We start from the raw sequence: 17,500 nt of genomic DNA, 5'->3' as shown, positions 1-17,500 counted from the left end.
GTTGTTGTTGTTGCTTTCTGTTGTTTCGTTGATTGTTTCATTGGCCCTGAAAAGCCCCTATGGGGAGCGGTCAATTAAGTATGTATTGTATTATTGTATCGCAATTGCCTTAGATCAGAAAAGATTAGACAAGATCAGTGATTTTGGTACTTCTTGATCTTTCCGCTGCATTTGACACTGTGGATCACTGTATCTTACTTTCCCGCCTTTCTCATCGATTTGGAATTGGAGGTACTGCTTTGGATTGGTTTCGATCATATTTGAGCAATCGCACCCAATTTGTAATTGTTAATGGCTCGACCTCTGAGAGTCATGTTCTGCAGTTCGGTGTACCTAAGGGTCGGTCCTTGCTCCTCTTTTATACTCATTGTACACCTCTCCACTAAATGATATCGCCAGAAAGCACAAACTAAGTTCATTTTTAAGCGGATGATACGCAGCTTTATGTAACATTCGAGACGTCATCCCTTAACGATATGGAACTGAGCAAGTCTAGGTTGGAAACCTGCGTACGAGAAATTGATAGCTGGATGCTTCTAAACAGATTAAAATTAAACAACCTAGTCACATATTCACGTCTGTGATGAGAGTGCTGGCTTCTCCAAAAGCAAGTAACATTGGAGTTCTTTTTGACGAATCTCTGAGTATGGTTCCTCAGGTGACTGCGATTTGCAAATCGGCATTCTATCATCTCCGTAAAATTAGTCTTATTGGTAAATATCTCACCTTTGATGCAGCTCAGCTTCTTTTTTATGCCCTCGTTACATCAAAACTTGACTACTGTAATTCGTTACTGTATGGTTTACCTAAGCGCGTGATTAAACAGCTCCAACGTGTACAGAATGCAGATGCTCGTGTTGTTACTGTTTCGCCCAAGTTCTGCCATATTACACCTGTTCTTGCGAATCTTCATTGGCTTCCGATTGAACTCCGAATTGAATCTAAAGTACTTACCGTTGCCTACAAGACTCTTCAAGGTTTGCCTCCTACTTACATTAAAGATCTTCTTTAAAGTTATCATCCGCCAAGAGATCTTGGGTCTTTCAAAGAAAAATCTACTTGTCGTCCCTGGTTTTAACATTAAACACTTAATGACTGGTCCCGATGGAAAGAGTTTCGATTAAATTTCTTCTGCATAACCTAATTGATCAGTTTTCAGCTAGAAGTAGTGATATTAAGAGTAGGATCCATATAGACCATCGTAGTGTGCAACTGTTGACTTTTAAGGCCGGGACACAATAGGCGACAAGTTGCAGCTACATGTCTCTGCTACAAGTTTCTCCATGTGTACTACTAGCAAAACAAGTCGCTGCGACACGACGCCTGTTCGGTACACACGCATTGATCTCGTATGAGGGGGAATATGAACTAGTTTTCTAATTCAATATGGCTGACCATATGACGCTCTCTCATTGGTTCATTTATATTTTGTCGCAGCGACTTGTTGCCGGAAGTATACACACTAGTTTGAATTCGTGCGACTGATCGCGGCGACAAAATTCTGCCGCAGCGACAATGATTTTCATGAAATTAACCGTGTCACACAAGGCGAATTGTTGCGGCGAGTCGTCCCCGCGACGTGTCGCAGCGACTCATCGCCTGGTGTGTCCCGGCCTTTAACATTCTTGTCCTATTGTAAAATCTTGTTTACTAATGAGGTTGACAGTGGCATCCAGACAGATCATTGAAGTGTGCAACTATGGAGGCTTTTAACATCACAGATTGCGAGAAAGTTTGTGAACAGGTGGGTTCATGCTAGCGGACTAAGGATACCTTAAGTACACTTGAGCCCTACTTCAGATGTGAGCGGCTTTAATTTCAGCTCAAGTAGCGTACTTTGTGGCCATGGTAACTTATTGCCTTCAAAGAAGCCGAAGTACACTCTCAAGTCTAGTTCAGACCATCCTTACGAGCTTACTTATCTACTATCAAAACACATTCCGGAAACGGACGTCAATCAAGCATGTTGTGCGGCGGGAAATTGATTGACAACACGATTACCTTGAAAGCATACTTTGAATTCTAATATGAACGCTCATCACGGTAAGTAAACATGGACGATCTTAAGTATACTTGAGCTCGGGTATACTTAAGGTGTACTTATTCCGCTGGTATGAACCCACCTAACGTTTGCTCTTTCTTTGTCTGATCTTGGGCACGCTCTGAAAAAAACGTTCACTTTGACGTTGAATGAATAAACTCGAATCCAAACTCGAACATGCTTTACTCCCTGCATATTGTGTTAAAAAACAAATAGAATGTGGTTCAGAGGTGTCTGTACTCTTATCGACAACGATATTCGTCATTACAGGTCAACATTGTGAGCACTGTTATGAATGGCCAACTGGAAAACATGGACTGGACTCTGGACTGGACTTTGGACTGGACTCTGGACTGGACCCTGGACTTGACTTTATTAAACGAAGTTAATTAAACGAAGCTAATATTTAACCAATAATATAACGATTAACCGCTTCTATTTAATTATTCACCAGCGAGAATGAGAATGAGAATGGATGTTTTTTTCAAAGGGAACGTAAACGAAAAATCTAACAATGCTACCCAGTAACTTTCAATCAAGGCAAGCTACTTTCACGTGAATACTATGACGACGATATATCTCATGCGTGCGCTGTCTAAAGAATATAAGGAATGTAGTCCAATTCAATATATTCGATAAGTTAAGCGCGATCGCTTTGCGGTCGCGCTTAACATGAACTAAAACTATGTAACAGGGAGGGAGCCACAACGCCTTAAAATTATCTTGCTTTGAAATTACTTATCAGGAATATCTTTTCGTTTCGGAATAAGTAGCCTTTGTTAGGCAATCCTTTAGCCTTTATTAGACAATCGTCCTTTTTCGCACGCTACTTTATTCCCATTCCATACAATGCACAAATTAACTGCACAAGAATGTATAGTTCCTTCGTCACTTTCTTTTCTTTTTCGAATATTTTTGCAGTTACGTCTTTCACAAATTACCCAAGCTAACATACGCCGAAAAAAACGAACTGTCATCAACCTTTTTAGTGTTATCGGTACATTTACATCAGCGTGGTTTCGTGTGAAATGAACTTGATTTAAATTTTCTGGGCAGCATCGTTCGATTTTTCGTTTATGTTCCCTTTGAAAAAAACATCCATTCTCATTCTCGCTGGTTAATAATTAATAATTAAATTAATTAAATAAATTAATTAAATAGAATTAATTAATAATTAATTAATAATTAAATAGAAGCGGTTAATCGTTATATGATTGGTTAAATATTAACTTCGTTTAATAAAGTCCAGTCCAGGGTCCAGTCCAGAGTCCAGTCCAGAGTCCAGTCCAAAGTCCAGTCCAGAGTCCAGTCCATGTTTTCCAGTTGGCCGTTATGAATATCGTTGTCGATAAGAGTACAGACAACGCTGAACCACATTCGGTTTATTAATGTTACCGAGCAAAATTAAAGACGAAGACGTCACTGGTTTAGCTGCATATAATTTGGCTAGTGTTTAAATTAATTTACCGTCGCATTGGTGTAGCTCCTTGAGTTTAAATCTAAAAACAGCGAGAAATAAAAAAAAAAAGAAAAGATTTTTTTACGAAGTGTACTTCCTGATGTCATTTTCAAGAGATTATAATCTCTTGCATTTTTTTTAATACGTGGCATTTAGACCGACCGAGTATTAAAAATGCATATGAAAGCGTGGTTTAGCTGCGTCTAAATAAATAATTGACGGGAAAATAAATGATTGTATGTACTGGCGTATTAAAACTACAAAGGTAATAATAAAATGTTGCTTCTCGATTTGTCCTTGTCAAGTCGCGATCCACTCTAGAGTTCAAAATTTCAGTCAAGTCAGATCAGGACGTTTTTCTGATGGCATAGAGACTTAAATAGATTAAATACTCCGACCATTACTTTTAGACAGAAGCACGAAATCGTCTTAGATTCCTTTTGGAAGAGAAAGACCCTTCTCTGGTATCCGATTTAAACAAAGGCGAAAGGCAAAGCACAAAAAGTGACATTAATTAAGCGTGTTTTCCATATTAAAAGGAAGTGTATTAGTATTAGCATACTTTTTATTCTCTCGCAGCTTTTCTCAAATGTCAACCCTTTGTCGTTGCTATGTAAATTCATTTTTTGGACAAAATATAAAACCCGAAACCAACAACTAGATGAGTCTCTAAAATAAAGATTCTGAGTCACGTCCGAACATGGTACAGAGGTCACTTTCAATTAACATGTAATAGCCATGTGCACCGTACGGAATAACTCTCTCTGTTGTCTTCCATTGTTAGAGTTTTAATTCTCATATGTGTCTGCTGAGTGAAATTTATCTTCAGATTTACACCACATATACACAACCTACAAAAATTTGGTTTTATCAACGGAGTTGATGATGTAAATTGACCACCGTACAGGGATTCTAAAAGCTGATGTTTCGAGCGTTAGCCCTTCGTCAGAGCGAATCCAACCTACAAAAGTTGTTCACCATTCGTTCTTCCGTAACTCCGTTCTTTCAATCGCTATCTGCAGCCACTATTTTTCTTCAAAGACTAAAGTTTCAAGTGGGTGTTTAATTCATCTTCTTCACAAATTCTCTCTTATCTTAGCCTGCGTCGCAGACAGACTTTTCCGCCCACTCATTACAGGTGTTAATTTGAATTCGTGGCCCGCTGCCGGCTGCAGGTCATCTTTATTTATGCGGTGCGTTACAATATTGACCGAATGAAAGATGATCGCTTCAGTATGCTTAATCAGCCAATCAAATAGCTTGCTTGCTGTTGGTCATTGTTTGGTCAACCAATCAAATTCTTTGCTACACTTGCTACATATGTCGGAGTGGTAGCCAATCAAAGTCCTCTTTCACCGAGGTACGTGTTTACTGCTGAAGAGGTGAAAAGTGCTCGTCTGGTAAAAAAATTCCAAGTAAAATGGCCTTTTTTGTTTGGAAATGCTCTTATTTGTGGACGACTTTAATTCTGGTCAACAACATATTATCGCAAGAAACAGGTAACATTGTTTCGTTTTCTTTTATCGTTGCGAGACGGTTCATCGTGCTTGATTGTTCAGAGTGGGTCAGGTTTTCTTTGTAACTATAGTTTCCTGGAAGCAGCTTTCAATAATCGTTTATGATTATCCGTTCCTTCTTCGGCATCGTATGGAAACGAGCTTGTTTGTTCATGAATAAAGTTATATACTTGACGTTATACTTAAGCTTATAACAATTTTTAAACATTCCCAGAAGTTTCCCAAAACATCCTTTCTTACTCACGCGTGCGTTTTAATTTCCTCCACTTTTAAACAAAATTTTTAGTTTTAAAATGAAATGGAGTAACGATATTTGCATACTTCGATCAGCTCCGATCGAGCCGAAATTATTTGGTATTTTGAATGTTATTATTGGTTTGCCATATGGAAATCAGTCGGAAAACGAGTTAAATTTATTCTTTTTTTTTTCTTCTCTTTTTTTCCCGTGTGGAAGCCTGCGTGGGAGGCGCTTGAGGGAAAGGGAAAGGGAAAGCTCACGTGCGAAGCGAGGGGAGTGCGAGGGAGAGGGGAAGGAAGCGCCTGCAGCAACGCCATTGTTATTTTCATTCCCCCCCCCCCCCTCCCCCTAATTAATATATGCAAACTAGTAGTAATCAAAGATTATGGGAGTGCGTTCGACGCCGTCACTTAAATAAATAATTTCACTAGCCGACTTTCAGCCTCTGTCTATTGCTAAAATCCACGTTTTTTCATTGAGATATCATAGTGTCAAAGTTCATGCCAGTTTAGGAGGTCCCCTGTACAAACTACGATTTGTTGACACGTTGCGTGACAGCGCCAGTTCCGTAGACTCGCAAGTTCAATAGATCTAAAATATTTACATTTAAGCCGCAGTTTCACGTTGAAACTTTTAGCTGAAACTTGTGTGCGAAGGCGCTGCAAAAAAAGTTTCAGCAGGCGTTGCACCGTGTAACATAAAAGCATAGTTAATAGACGTAGGCTGGTTATGAAACTCAACAAATTTCTTTGTTTCATGTTTTTGTTCGCTTTTTTGGCCTTGACCCTGCACAAAACCCGACAAAAACACGCTTTTTTCGGCAGGATAACCAATCAAAAGCTTCGACTAATTTATTCGATATTAACTTGCGAACCAAAAACAAAAGATTGTGCAGGGTCACGGTCGGTTCAACATCTAATTGCGACGTATATTGTTCCTGCTTTTGAAATTCCCAGGGTTTCGTAACCAGTCCCTGGATTAACTTTGATAAAAGGTACAAAACTCGTTCGGAGACGTTGAAACTGGTCTCGAAATGTTGTTACTGGGTTGCCATAGGCAATCCAGTTAGAAAATGCGTTTGTTTGTTTTTGTTTTTCCGTGTCATGAAAAGGCTTGCCTGTCACTCCCCTGCTAAGTGGTGTCTTTGTGCATGGAGTCTTCTGTGCGCAATTGTTAGGTTTGAGGGGGCTGGGGTAATGCGTAGATTTCTCTGGTGCACACAGGAGAACATTTAATTATTAACCTGCAATGGCGTCGAAAGTCATTGTAACGCGAATGGCGTTTTAGTGCATCTTTAAACAAAATATACGCTTATGGAGCTCAAGAATGGAACGTCAATTGGATAAACAAGACAGATGGTGAAAAATAAATATCTGGAAGCTTTAAAGCGACGAGTAATGGTCTTCGACGACAATTTCATTTTTCGCCGTTGGATATTACGTTAGCTTTGTCTCTAATATTTTACTAACTTGGTATTATATACAACACTGAAATCAAATGGCAATTTTTTTATGGATTTAACAAACATTAAAGGAATCGAACGCCTTGAATGCATCACAGTGTTTACTGAAGTCGCATCTAAGTTGTCTGGCAAGTTACATTCATTTTGTACTCAACTCTGCAAAGGTAAAAAAAAATTGAAATGTGAAAGTGAAAAATTATTTGAATGAAAGGGTTTGATGTGAACTGTCAGAAATTTATTTAATTGCATATGCTTTGTGACACCGATTGTGTGTCTCGTTTGCACGCACGCAATTGAAATAGGAAGGGTTTTCTTCCTCTAATAGCAAATGTGTTGTTTGTTTCAATAAAGTTTTCGCAGAAAAAGATTTTCGTGAAATTTCCACTTTTTGTGAATTTATCATGTTTTGTAATTTTCGAGCTTAACAAATTTGCATAAGTGTGTTGAAATGTGATACGGGAGGATTTTTGTGGAATAGCAGCTACTTTATTATTCATCAGCGTCACAATTTTTTGCCGATTTTGGGGCTCATTTTGTTGAAACTCAAGCACGCTTCCAACAGATCTGTTTATTTTCGTGACTTATGCGCTGCTTACAGTGCACTACCACAAAAATCCTCCCGTATGATATTTCAACACACGTATGCAAATTTGTTAAGCTCGAAAAGTATCCCGTACCCGCACCCCGTATTCTTCAACACACACTGTCACGGTGTCTACTTTTCTGGATGAATTTCTGGATTATTTGGAGTCCATTGTATTGTCAACTGAACCTCTCTTGACAACTGGTGAAATGAATATTCATGTGGACGTAAACGATAATGCTGACACTGTGAAGTTTATAGATCTGTTGGAATCGATGGCGCTAACCCAACATGCAAGAACACCAACACATGAGTCGGGTCACACTTTGGATTTAATAATAACTCGTGAATTGAACAATATAGTTCTAACCACGCCCATATCGGGCTGCTTTATGTCAGACCCTCGTATGGTACTATGCAAGCTGACGGATAAAAAGCAACCGTTATTGACTAAAGACGTGCGATATAGGAAAATTAAGTCCATTGATATTGAGTCTTTTAAGAAGGATATTCGATCAACCACAGTATGCCTAGAACCACCAGAAGCTATTGATGATCTAATGACTTGCTTAATAATACTACCTTATCGGATTTACTCGATAAATACGTTCCTTTAATTATTAAGACCATAACTGTTCGTCCTTGTGTTCTGTGGTTCAATGATGAAATTAAGACGGCAAAACAACTACGTCGAAAACGTGAGCGTGTATGGAGAAGAACACGTCTTTCACCTGATAAAGAGTTATTTGTCAAAGCTCGTAACCGTACTGTTCCCCTAACTGACCAAGCTAGACGTAATTATTACAAAACGTTTATTGATAATATCAGCGATAACCAAAGGAAGCTATTTAAAGCTGCTAGTACTCTTTTTAGTGGTTCTTCAGATGAACAGTATCCCCAACATAATGACTCCGTCTCTTTGGCCAATGACTTCGGACAGTTCTTTATTCAAAAGATTGAGAACATTCATCTGAAACTGGACAGTCTACAGACACTAGCTATAGATGAGGGAGAATTGTCTCATTACAACCTTCATTCTCTGGAACACCGTTTACTGTATTCCAACCTGTCCAGTTAATGGATGACACCGAGAAGTTAGTAATTAAGGCACCAAGCAAAACATGTGATGATAATGATCCTGTTCCAACACAAGTTGTGAAGGAATGTATAAATGAACTTCTACTATCCATATCTAATATTGCCAACTCATCATTGAGTAGTGCCATTCTCCCTAAAATCTGGAAGGAGGCCTTGGTGAAGCCAAAATTAAAAAAAATCTAACCTGGATCTGATTTTAAAAAAAAACTATCCTCCTGTGAGTAACCTTACCTTTCTCTCAAAATCTGAAAGACCACAGAAAAGGTAGTAGCCCAACAAATATTTCAATTGATGTCTTCTAACAACTAATTTCCTGAATTTCAATCGGCGTATCGCTCTTTCCATAGCACTGAAACTGCACTGATGCGAGTGTGTAATGATATCTTGCTTCATATGAATAAACAACACGTTGTTCTTCTGGCCCCAGTTGTTCGAAGGGTGGATAGCGTTATCCACTGGATAAATCACTATCCACTGGATAACTCAATTGGTTTTGCTAATGTTTATCCGCTGGATAGCGATTTATCCGGTGGATAGCGTTATCCACCTTTTGAACAACCGAGGTCAGGTCAGTATTTCTTGACCTCACTCGCGGCAGTTCTGCGTTAGATACTGTGGATCATGACGTTTTACTACATCGTCTTGAGCACAGGTTTGGTATCTTGGATAGAGATATGTACATAAGTAGAGGGACATAAGTGCTTGGATAGCGCACTTAGTTGGGTAAGATCTTATTTGACAAATAGAACTCAGCGTATTGTCATTGACAATGGCAAATTGTCCCGTTTTGACCTAAATTGTGGTGTTCCACAATGGTCTTGTCTTGGACCGTTGTTGTTCTATATAAGCTATACTAGCGGTTTACTATCATTAAGCAATATCTACCAAGTGTACACTGTTATGCTGACGATACGCAGATGTTTCTAGAGTTCAAGCCAGATGATATTACTGCACAAAAAAAAACGCTATAGCGGCTATGGAAGAATGTCTACATGAAATTCGAAAGTGGATGATATGGGACAGACTACTTATCAATGATGATACAACTGAGTTTGTTTTGCTAGGTACTAATGCTCAGGTTCGAAAAGTTAGTATCAGTACGTTGAGAATTGGTGAAGCAGAGGTATATTCCTCGACAGATTCTCTCAGGAATCTTGGAGTGTGGATTGACAAGGAAAGGAAAGGAACTTCATTTAAGTGTCTAGTCGTTCTAGCGCTGGAGCGCTAATTCAGTGGGGACACTGTAAACTGAAATTAACAATGAAAGTAAATCTAGTCAATACGTTTATTGTGAAGCCACGTGTGATTAAGACTTGTAAAAGTCCTTTTTTCCACCTGCATAATATCAGAAGAATCAGAAAATACTTTAGCAGAGATTCCACAGAGAAGCTAATACATGCATTTGTCTTGAGTAGATTGGACTATTGTAATGGTCTCTTGTATGGACTACCAAAACACTTCAAAATTACTGATAGTACAAAATGCAGCCGCTAGAATTGTATACACACTTTTTTTATACATAAGAATGTTGTTTTTCTTAGTACAATATTCTTGTATTATTCTTTAATTATAGCTTATGACATTTGCGATTTAGAATTTATTTGGGTATCAATTACAAGTGTTTGGTATCTAGATCTGTATCGCGTTACACGTGCTCCATCGCATCGCTATAGCTAGCTGTAGTGCAGGTTTTTTCGTTTTGTTGGCTAGTTTCGCCGTTCAGAGAAAGGAATAATTTTATACGGTTAAGTTAAAAACATAATAATATGAAAGACAAATTACTCCTGGCGCGAAATTTCAGCGTTAATTTATAATTTCACAGGTGAAATTACATTGTTGCCATGGTAACTTTTCATATAGTGCTAAAATGGCGTCCAGGTTTGAAAATTAAGGAGTAATTTGTCACCCATGTTATTAATAGCTAATCAAATGGTATACCCGTGAAATTAGGGAATAATTTCACTTGCGTTTTGTCCAAAATCAAATAATTTCCCTCGCCTAAAGGCTCGGGAATTATTAGAATTTGGACAATCGCGCGTGAAATTATTCCCTAATTTCACGTGTCACCATTTGATTACCCATACTAAAATTGTATTGTATTTACAGATGTTTCAACAAACAAAATTATATCTATCCTTTTCAAGATCTCAGCCTCGGCTTTATTCTTAAAATATTGTTAAAATTTCGCAAATTTCAGCGTGGCACCTGGAAACTTTAAGTTAAATTCAAGCTCTTCCCTTACTTTGGATATCTTATGGGGTGCAATACCACAAAAGAAGCAACAAGGAAAACTCCTGGGTTACAGAATCCTCTATAGAAAGGAGGGATCTGACACTGAGCAGAGTGTAGATGTTAAGCCGGACATTTTCATGCACAAAATCGCAGAGCTCAAGTTTGCAAGTTACTCTGTAAGAGTAGCTGGATTTACAAAAGTTGGTGTTGGAAAATTCACTGTTGCATTAAAAAGATTTCCGCTTGAAGGAGGTGCTGTAAGAAATAATCATAGAGCGTAAGACTATAGAACATAGTACGCAGACTATAGAATTCAGGGCTTCATAGGAACAGCACATGTGCATATTAATTAAGCTGCAAGCCTTTATGGAAACTGGGGATAAGATCCGGCGTAATGGGCCACTTGCCCGTAGACTTTTGAAAAAGAAATAATGAAAAAAGAGAGATTGATTAAATTCCTCCTCCATCTTTCCCTTCCATCCGTTCCTCTTCTATTTCCCATTTCTCCTTTTCCTTCCCGTCTCTCCCTTCCCTTCTCGTCTCTCCCTTCCCTTCCATTCTTCCTCTCTAGCCCCATCTATCCCTTCATTACTACCTACAGACTGTATCACTTACCTTGAGTTTCCAGCATTCCATGCCACTCATAGGATTTGAACCAAATGCCCCTTCATCCAAATGTGCTACTTGCTCAAATAGACCTTTTCACAGTTATGTGCTTAGTTACCTGGCCTTTTTGGCTGACCCTAGGCCTAAAAACCAACCTTAGGCTTAGCTGGGTTAGCCAAATTGAGGGTTTTGGTTACTTTCCAAAAGGTGAATTAAACAATAACCTGCAACCGGTGACCTGTGAAATGTGACCTGTGCTTGACAGATCCGCCGATTTAAAGTCAGTGCCTAGACTTAATTAACAAGTATTGGCATTTTATAAAACAACTCATCAAAAATTTAAGGTACAGTAAGTTAATCCACTTAACCTCTAGGACCAACTTACTTGCAAATGTACACATACTTTCTAATAACTCTTGGGTTTCCATTTACATGTGTCTTTACCTCTTGCAATTTCAACCTAGGTTGAAAACATTTTAAGCTATTGTAGGTCAAAAGCAAATTGACCTGAAATCAAATTTAACCTGCACCAGATACGTGGCCAGGTTTCTGATATTTTTAAACACTGTGTTGCACTGTCTGGAACCAGAAACCAATGGGTCTTAGAAATGGATGATGTAGGTGAAGGATCCTTTTGACATAGTGTACCACTGTACTGGTAGTTGCCTTTCTTTTTTTGATGATCTTATGAATTTTCTTTAGGTATACCAGGCAAACCATCCCGTCCAATAGCAACATCTATTCTAGCAACATCCATTAACATTACATGGAGTGCACCTGATTATGTTGGTGATGGAATTACAGGGTACAATGTGCGGTGGGAGGATGATGGGGCATCAAAAACATCTCAAAAGGTTATTGTAGCAAACAAATCTAGAGTAGCTATACTCAGTAACATATCACCATACACCAACTATACTATTGAAGTACAGGCATTCAATGGGAAAGGAGACAGCAATTGGTCGTTTCCACTGACAGTGCAATCCTCTGGTAAGTATATGATCATGAAAAATATGAGCAACGATTAAAGAGCATTGGCCACAAATGTCTAAAAGCAGCAACTTGTGCTTTAGTTTTTGTCTTTTTCAATAATCAGTACAATGTTTAGGTTTGCTTGGTGGCACTTACATCTACATTGTGCTGCCATATTTAAAGAAAGTGAGTTAAAAGTTATTGGTAGGAATGAAGATGCTTACTCCTCTTCTTTTGTCAAGGGACATACATGTAAGGGTACTGAGTAGGTCTTGCACTGTCATCTGTTAATAAACCAGTAACTTGTATTTAACATTTTTGTGAAGCGCACTTAATCAGACACAAAATTTTGTTCCTCCTCCTCCTCCTCCTCCAATTTTGACCTTTTCAGTGATCCTACCAAGCTACAGAAGCAGTATGGCCTAATCATCCATTGGACATTCCCCAAATTTAATGTGTGGTATTTACGTGGGACTCCCTAAATTGGCCCTTAGGGAGTCCCACGTAAATGCCACACATTAAGTGATTAATCAGCCATGTTGCCAGCATGGTTGTCCTGATAGTGTAGTGGTCATCACACCCGACTAGTGATCAGGGGGACGTGGGTTCAAATCCCGCTCAGGGCAATTACAGTTTTCCCCAGAAGTTGTCCAGTGTTGAGTTTCCTGTAACTTTCTCTCAATTTCTCCTCAACTTGGACTGTGAATCCATTTGCGATCCTCCTGGGGGTGATACGTTGTTGGCTCAAGGGATCTACTTAACTGACTCTTTACATTAATTACCCTTGTCCGCCTGTGAATCACATGTTGATCCAGCGTTATCACATAGAAAAACTGGCCCTTAGGGAGTCCCACGTAAATGCCACACATTAAGTGATTAATCAGCCATGTTTCCAACATGGTGTCCTAATACATGTAGTGGTCATCACACCCGACTAGTGATCAGGGGGACGTGGGTTCAAATCCCGCTCAGGGCAATTACAGTTTTCCCCAGAAGTTGTCCAGTGTTGAGTTTCCTGTAACTTTCTCTCAATTTCTCCTCAACTTGGACTGTGAATCCATTTGCGATCCTCCTGGGGGTGATACGTTGTTGGCTCAAGGGATCTACTTAACTGACTATATATATATATATAGAGGTGTGCGTTAGGCTGTACTTGACACGTCATTTGCTACTAAGCGTTAGAAATCTCCGGAAGCAGGCCAACGCGAAAGTAATAAGTAGTGGTGCAAATTATCTCCATCTTCCATCTCCGAGCTGGCTGTGTCGGTCGTCTTCAAGGTAGCTTTGAGCTGGTCTTTGCGGTGTCCTTTCGGGGCACCTTGTGGTCTTTTGCCAGATGCAAGTTGAGAAGAGGATTTCTTTGAGAAGGCATGAGTCTGGTATTCGGGCAAGATGTTGAGTAATGATGGCTGCGAGGCTTTCCATATCTACTTGAATGTTGACCTCATTGTTAGTAATTGGGGATTGTCACTTGATTCGCAGAATTTGAAGAATCGTTCAAGTTTTCAGATGTGTCTTCCGTAGATGACCCATCTTTGACAGGCATACAGTAAGGTAGAGATGATTACAGCATGGTAGACCATGAGTTTGGCTTTTAGGTTCAGCCCAGGATTACTGAAAACTCTCTTAAACAGTTTTCCATACGAAGCAGGGTGGCCTTGATCCGATTGTGATGTCTTTGTCAGTGGTGGCATTTGAGCTCTGATTATTATACATTCCGAGTCTTCAGGTGCAAAGTTGTAGAGGTGTAAAAGGCTCTTAATATTGACACAAAGGCCACTGACATACAGTAAGGCAATATAATCATAATCAGTTATACTTGGAGTGAAATGTTGACAAGAGCTTTTCTTGCAATTATTGTTGTAAAGGAGTAACAAAGTTTCAAACCAACAGGATGACCGTATGTTTGTTAAATGTATGTTCTAGGTCCTAGTCATCCACGGGATGTGATGCTCCGGGCCAAATCATCTACATCCATTCTTGTATCATGGAAGGAACCAGCTTTGAAAAATGGAATAATAACCAATTACATAATATCTTATGGACAAGAAAAACATGACCAGGAAACAGAAGCTCAAGTCACAGGAAGTACTTTTCAGAGACTATTGACTGATTTGAGAAAATTTACCACCTATTACATCAAAGTGAGAGGGAAAACTACAGAGCTGGGAAATGCTTCAAGACTACTGAATGCAACGACATTTGAGGACCGTAAGTAGTCCTTGCAATTGCGTAAATTTTAATACATTCAACAAAGGTACTCTATTAGGATTGGGCGAGCATCCCCCTGACTGCAATTATTAACATCTCTTTGCAGGTGGGGTAGACCGCTCAGAATAGAAAGCCGCTCATGTCATCCCGTTGTTCAAAAAAAGCACTGAAAGCGGAGGATATGCACAACTTTCGACCTACCGCAGTTTCTAAGGCGCTATAAAGAGCTGTACATCATCAATTATTATTCAACAAATGAGCTACTGGAGACTCTATGGTGAGCAAAAGTGAAATGTGGGTCTCACACACATTTCACCCATGCTCACCATAGAGTCTCCAGTATCTCAGTGGTTAGAGCATCCGACTAGATCACGGAGGGTCGTGGGTTCGAATCCCATCTGGGACTCGGATGTTTTCGAGTTCCCAGTGGGTTTTATTAATTAACATTTCATTGCTGGCGAGCCTTAGCGAGGCAGCATACTATTCTTGACATTAGCCAAAAAAATCAAAATTTGAATGTAAGATCGGAAGCATGCGCAGTCGATTGTGGTGGGTCATGTCTATTATCCGGGGTATTGATACCCGAAATAACGTCACGTACACGTCGTGGAAGAGAATCTTACAGTCACAGCCTTCGAGTCGAGTGTACTTTTCTAGTGGGTCGTCATTGATCATCATTCAACCGTATATGTTCAGTCTTTGGCCACCGAGTCAAATTGTTCTTCAACGTCTTCAACCGTTGAGCGTAGAGAAAATCAGTTCCCGAGCTAGACCACGACGAGTGAAATTATTATTTTATGCAAATTAGTAGTGAAAACGGGGCGTGTCACGCAATCTCGCACTCAACTGTGTCATTGAAAAATAGAGACTGTTCCCAGTCTATTCTCAAGCACGACAACAAATTCAAATTGACATTTGCTCAACTACGCTCAGCATTTCTCAAAAGGATACTCTTTTGCTGAAAAGGGGCCAGAAATTTGAGAACAGAAGTTTAAATGCAAAGAATGAAGTGACATGGCATTGTTTTGAAATTATCCATTTGCTTTTAAACCTTGAGATCTTGATAAATATGAACGGTCAGATCTTATGGATTTTAAAGACGAATTTAACTATGTGTCTCAACTTGACTGATGTGGTTTGACTTCCCTCACTCCTCCCTCCTTGCTAATGTAGATTGTTCAAATAACGATTATATTTAAAGAAAGTGAGTTTAAAATTATTGGTGATACTTATTCCTCTTCTTTTGTCAAGGCAGATACATACATGTATAAGGGTACTGAGTATTGTCACCTGTTAACAAACCAATAACTTGTATTTAACGTTTTTGTGCAGCGTACTTAAGCTGACACAAAATTTTGTTCCTCCGTTTTCCTTCTCCTCGTCCTCCTCTTCCTCCAATTTTGACCTTTTCAGTGATCCTACCAAGCTACAGAAGCAGTATGGCCTAATCATCCATTAGCCCTTCTTTTTTTCTTGGCTACTGTATGCTTGAGCGTACCTTGCGTGTAACCAATTAAGTAATCAGGCCTAATTTGTTTCATTACCTCCTGTTGTTGATTTTGCTCCCTTGTTTGGGAGACCAGTCCCTCTTACTGCAGATTTTTCTTAAGAGTTCTGCAGGGAGTTCCTCAGGTGACTCTAATTGTTTTAGCAATGACAATAAAAACGGCACCAGTGGTGTCCGCGATGTTTAGTAAAATGTGCACGAAATTACTAAAATGTTTAAAAGAAAAGCAGGTTTCATAAGAACGGTGAAGTGCAAAATAGGAAATTTGATAAACTGCAAAGTAGTTTAAGAAAAAGTACATATAAAAGAATGATTTTTGGTCACCTTTTTGGTTTGTGTTTCATAAATAGCACCCAGCTCTGATCCAGTCATCGTTAAGGGGCAAGATGGAACAAAAGCAGAGGATCCTCACACCATTAGAGTTGTCTGGGAGCAAATACTACAAGATGACCGAAATGGCATTATTATTGGGTACACAGTGTTTTACAATGAAACAGGTCAATCTGAATATTTCAGTAAGAATGCAACTGCAAGTCAAACGAGTGCTTCAATTGGCGGACTGAAACCTTTCACCATCTACTGCATTAAAATAGCAGGCTATACCAAGGTTGGAAGGTCACCGTTGATGGACCCATGTCATGAAGTGAAAACACTTCAAAAAGGTATGTAAACATTTACATTCACGCTGTTGATACTGGTTTCATGTAAATGTCATATATAATGTATAATCATTGTAAAACAATGTTGCACGTGGGTGGTTCCTTCTGAGCATTCTACTCAATTGGTCATTCCAAAGAGGTGTGTCGTTAGCCTGTACTTGAAACGTCACTTGCTACTAAGCGTTAGAAATCTCCGGAAGCAGGCCAACACGAAAGTAATAAGTAATGGTGCAAATTATCTTCTTCTTCCATTTCCCAACTGGCTGTGTCGGTCCTCTTCAAGGTAGCCTTGAGCTGGTCTTTGTGGTGTCTTTTTGGGCACCTTGTGGTCTTTTGCCAGATGCAAGTTGAGAAGAGGATTTCTTTGAGAAGGCATGAGTCTGGTATTCGGGCAAGATGTTGAGTAATGATGGCTGCGAGGCTTTCCATATCTACTTGAATGTTGACCTCATTGTTAGTAATTGGGGATTGTCACTTGATTCGCAGAATTTGAAGAATCGTTCAAGTTTTCAGATGTGTCTTCCGTAGATGACCCATCTTTGACAGGCATACAGTAAGGTAGAGATGATTACAGCATGGTAGACCATGAGTTTGGCTTTTAGGTTCAGCCCAGAATTACTGAAGACTCTCTTCATAGGCAGACAGAGAGCCGTTGAGAATTTAAACGCGTTGTAAGACTTTGTATGGGAAATAAAATACCGTTGATTATGCAGCCTAAAAAACGTTCAATTTAACGTTCATTCAATAAAATGACTCATCTCTGGTGTATTCTTGTGCCTTTTGGAGCTTATTTTACCGTTTCGGGAATTCCGTGTTTTCAATGTTTTAATATCATATCATAATATCATACATCTTTATTTATCCTCGGATTTTTAGAGTAGCTTGGTGTAGCTAATATCTCCGAGCATTTACCCT

General features: G+C 39.3%; 2 protein-coding genes and 1 non-coding gene across 3 annotated transcripts in view; all 3 read left to right on the top strand.

Moving 5' to 3' along the window:
* LOC138059126 (receptor-type tyrosine-protein phosphatase S-like) overlaps positions 1 to 17,500 on the top strand; it is a 183,748-nt gene that overhangs the window by 131,166 nt on the left and 35,082 nt on the right. The window contains exon 2 of the mRNA XM_068904661.1: positions 16,277 to 16,588. Within this exon, the coding sequence (XP_068760762.1) occupies positions 16,552 to 16,588 (37 nt within the window). The 5' untranslated portion in view covers positions 16,277 to 16,551. The remainder of the gene's footprint in view (positions 1 to 16,276; positions 16,589 to 17,500) is intronic.
* LOC138013923 (neural cell adhesion molecule L1-like) lies at positions 4,890 to 14,427 on the top strand. The gene is made up of 3 exons (XM_068860958.1): positions 4,890 to 4,999; positions 11,939 to 12,226; positions 14,135 to 14,427. Exons 1-3 carry the CDS (start codon positions 4,921 to 4,923, stop codon positions 14,425 to 14,427), a joined length of 660 nt encoding a protein of 219 aa, XP_068717059.1. The 5' UTR covers positions 4,890 to 4,920.
* Positions 12,762 to 12,834, top strand: Trnat-agu (transfer RNA threonine (anticodon AGU)). Its single transcript has one exon. It is a non-coding gene; the product is annotated as a tRNA-Thr (tRNA).

The sequence above is a fragment of the Montipora capricornis genome, chromosome 8 (genome assembly GCF_036669925.1).
Source record: "Montipora capricornis isolate CH-2021 chromosome 8, ASM3666992v2, whole genome shotgun sequence".
In the NCBI taxonomy this organism is placed as follows: domain Eukaryota; kingdom Metazoa; phylum Cnidaria; class Anthozoa; order Scleractinia; family Acroporidae; genus Montipora; species Montipora capricornis.
This window is presented reverse-complemented; position numbering and strand designations above follow the sequence as displayed.

Excerpts from the sequence above, each read along its gene's own strand:
- LOC138013923 (XM_068860958.1), top strand. The coding sequence starts at position 4,921 with ATGGCCTTTTTTGTTTGGAAATGCTCTTATTTGTGGACGACTTTAATT. Across the intron at positions 5,000-11,938 it reads CATATTATCGCAAGAAACAG|GTATACCAGGCAAACCATCC; the intron begins GTAACATTGTTT and ends AATTTTCTTTAG. Across the intron at positions 12,227-14,134 it reads ACTGACAGTGCAATCCTCTG|GTCCTAGTCATCCACGGGAT; the intron begins GTAAGTATATGA and ends TGTATGTTCTAG.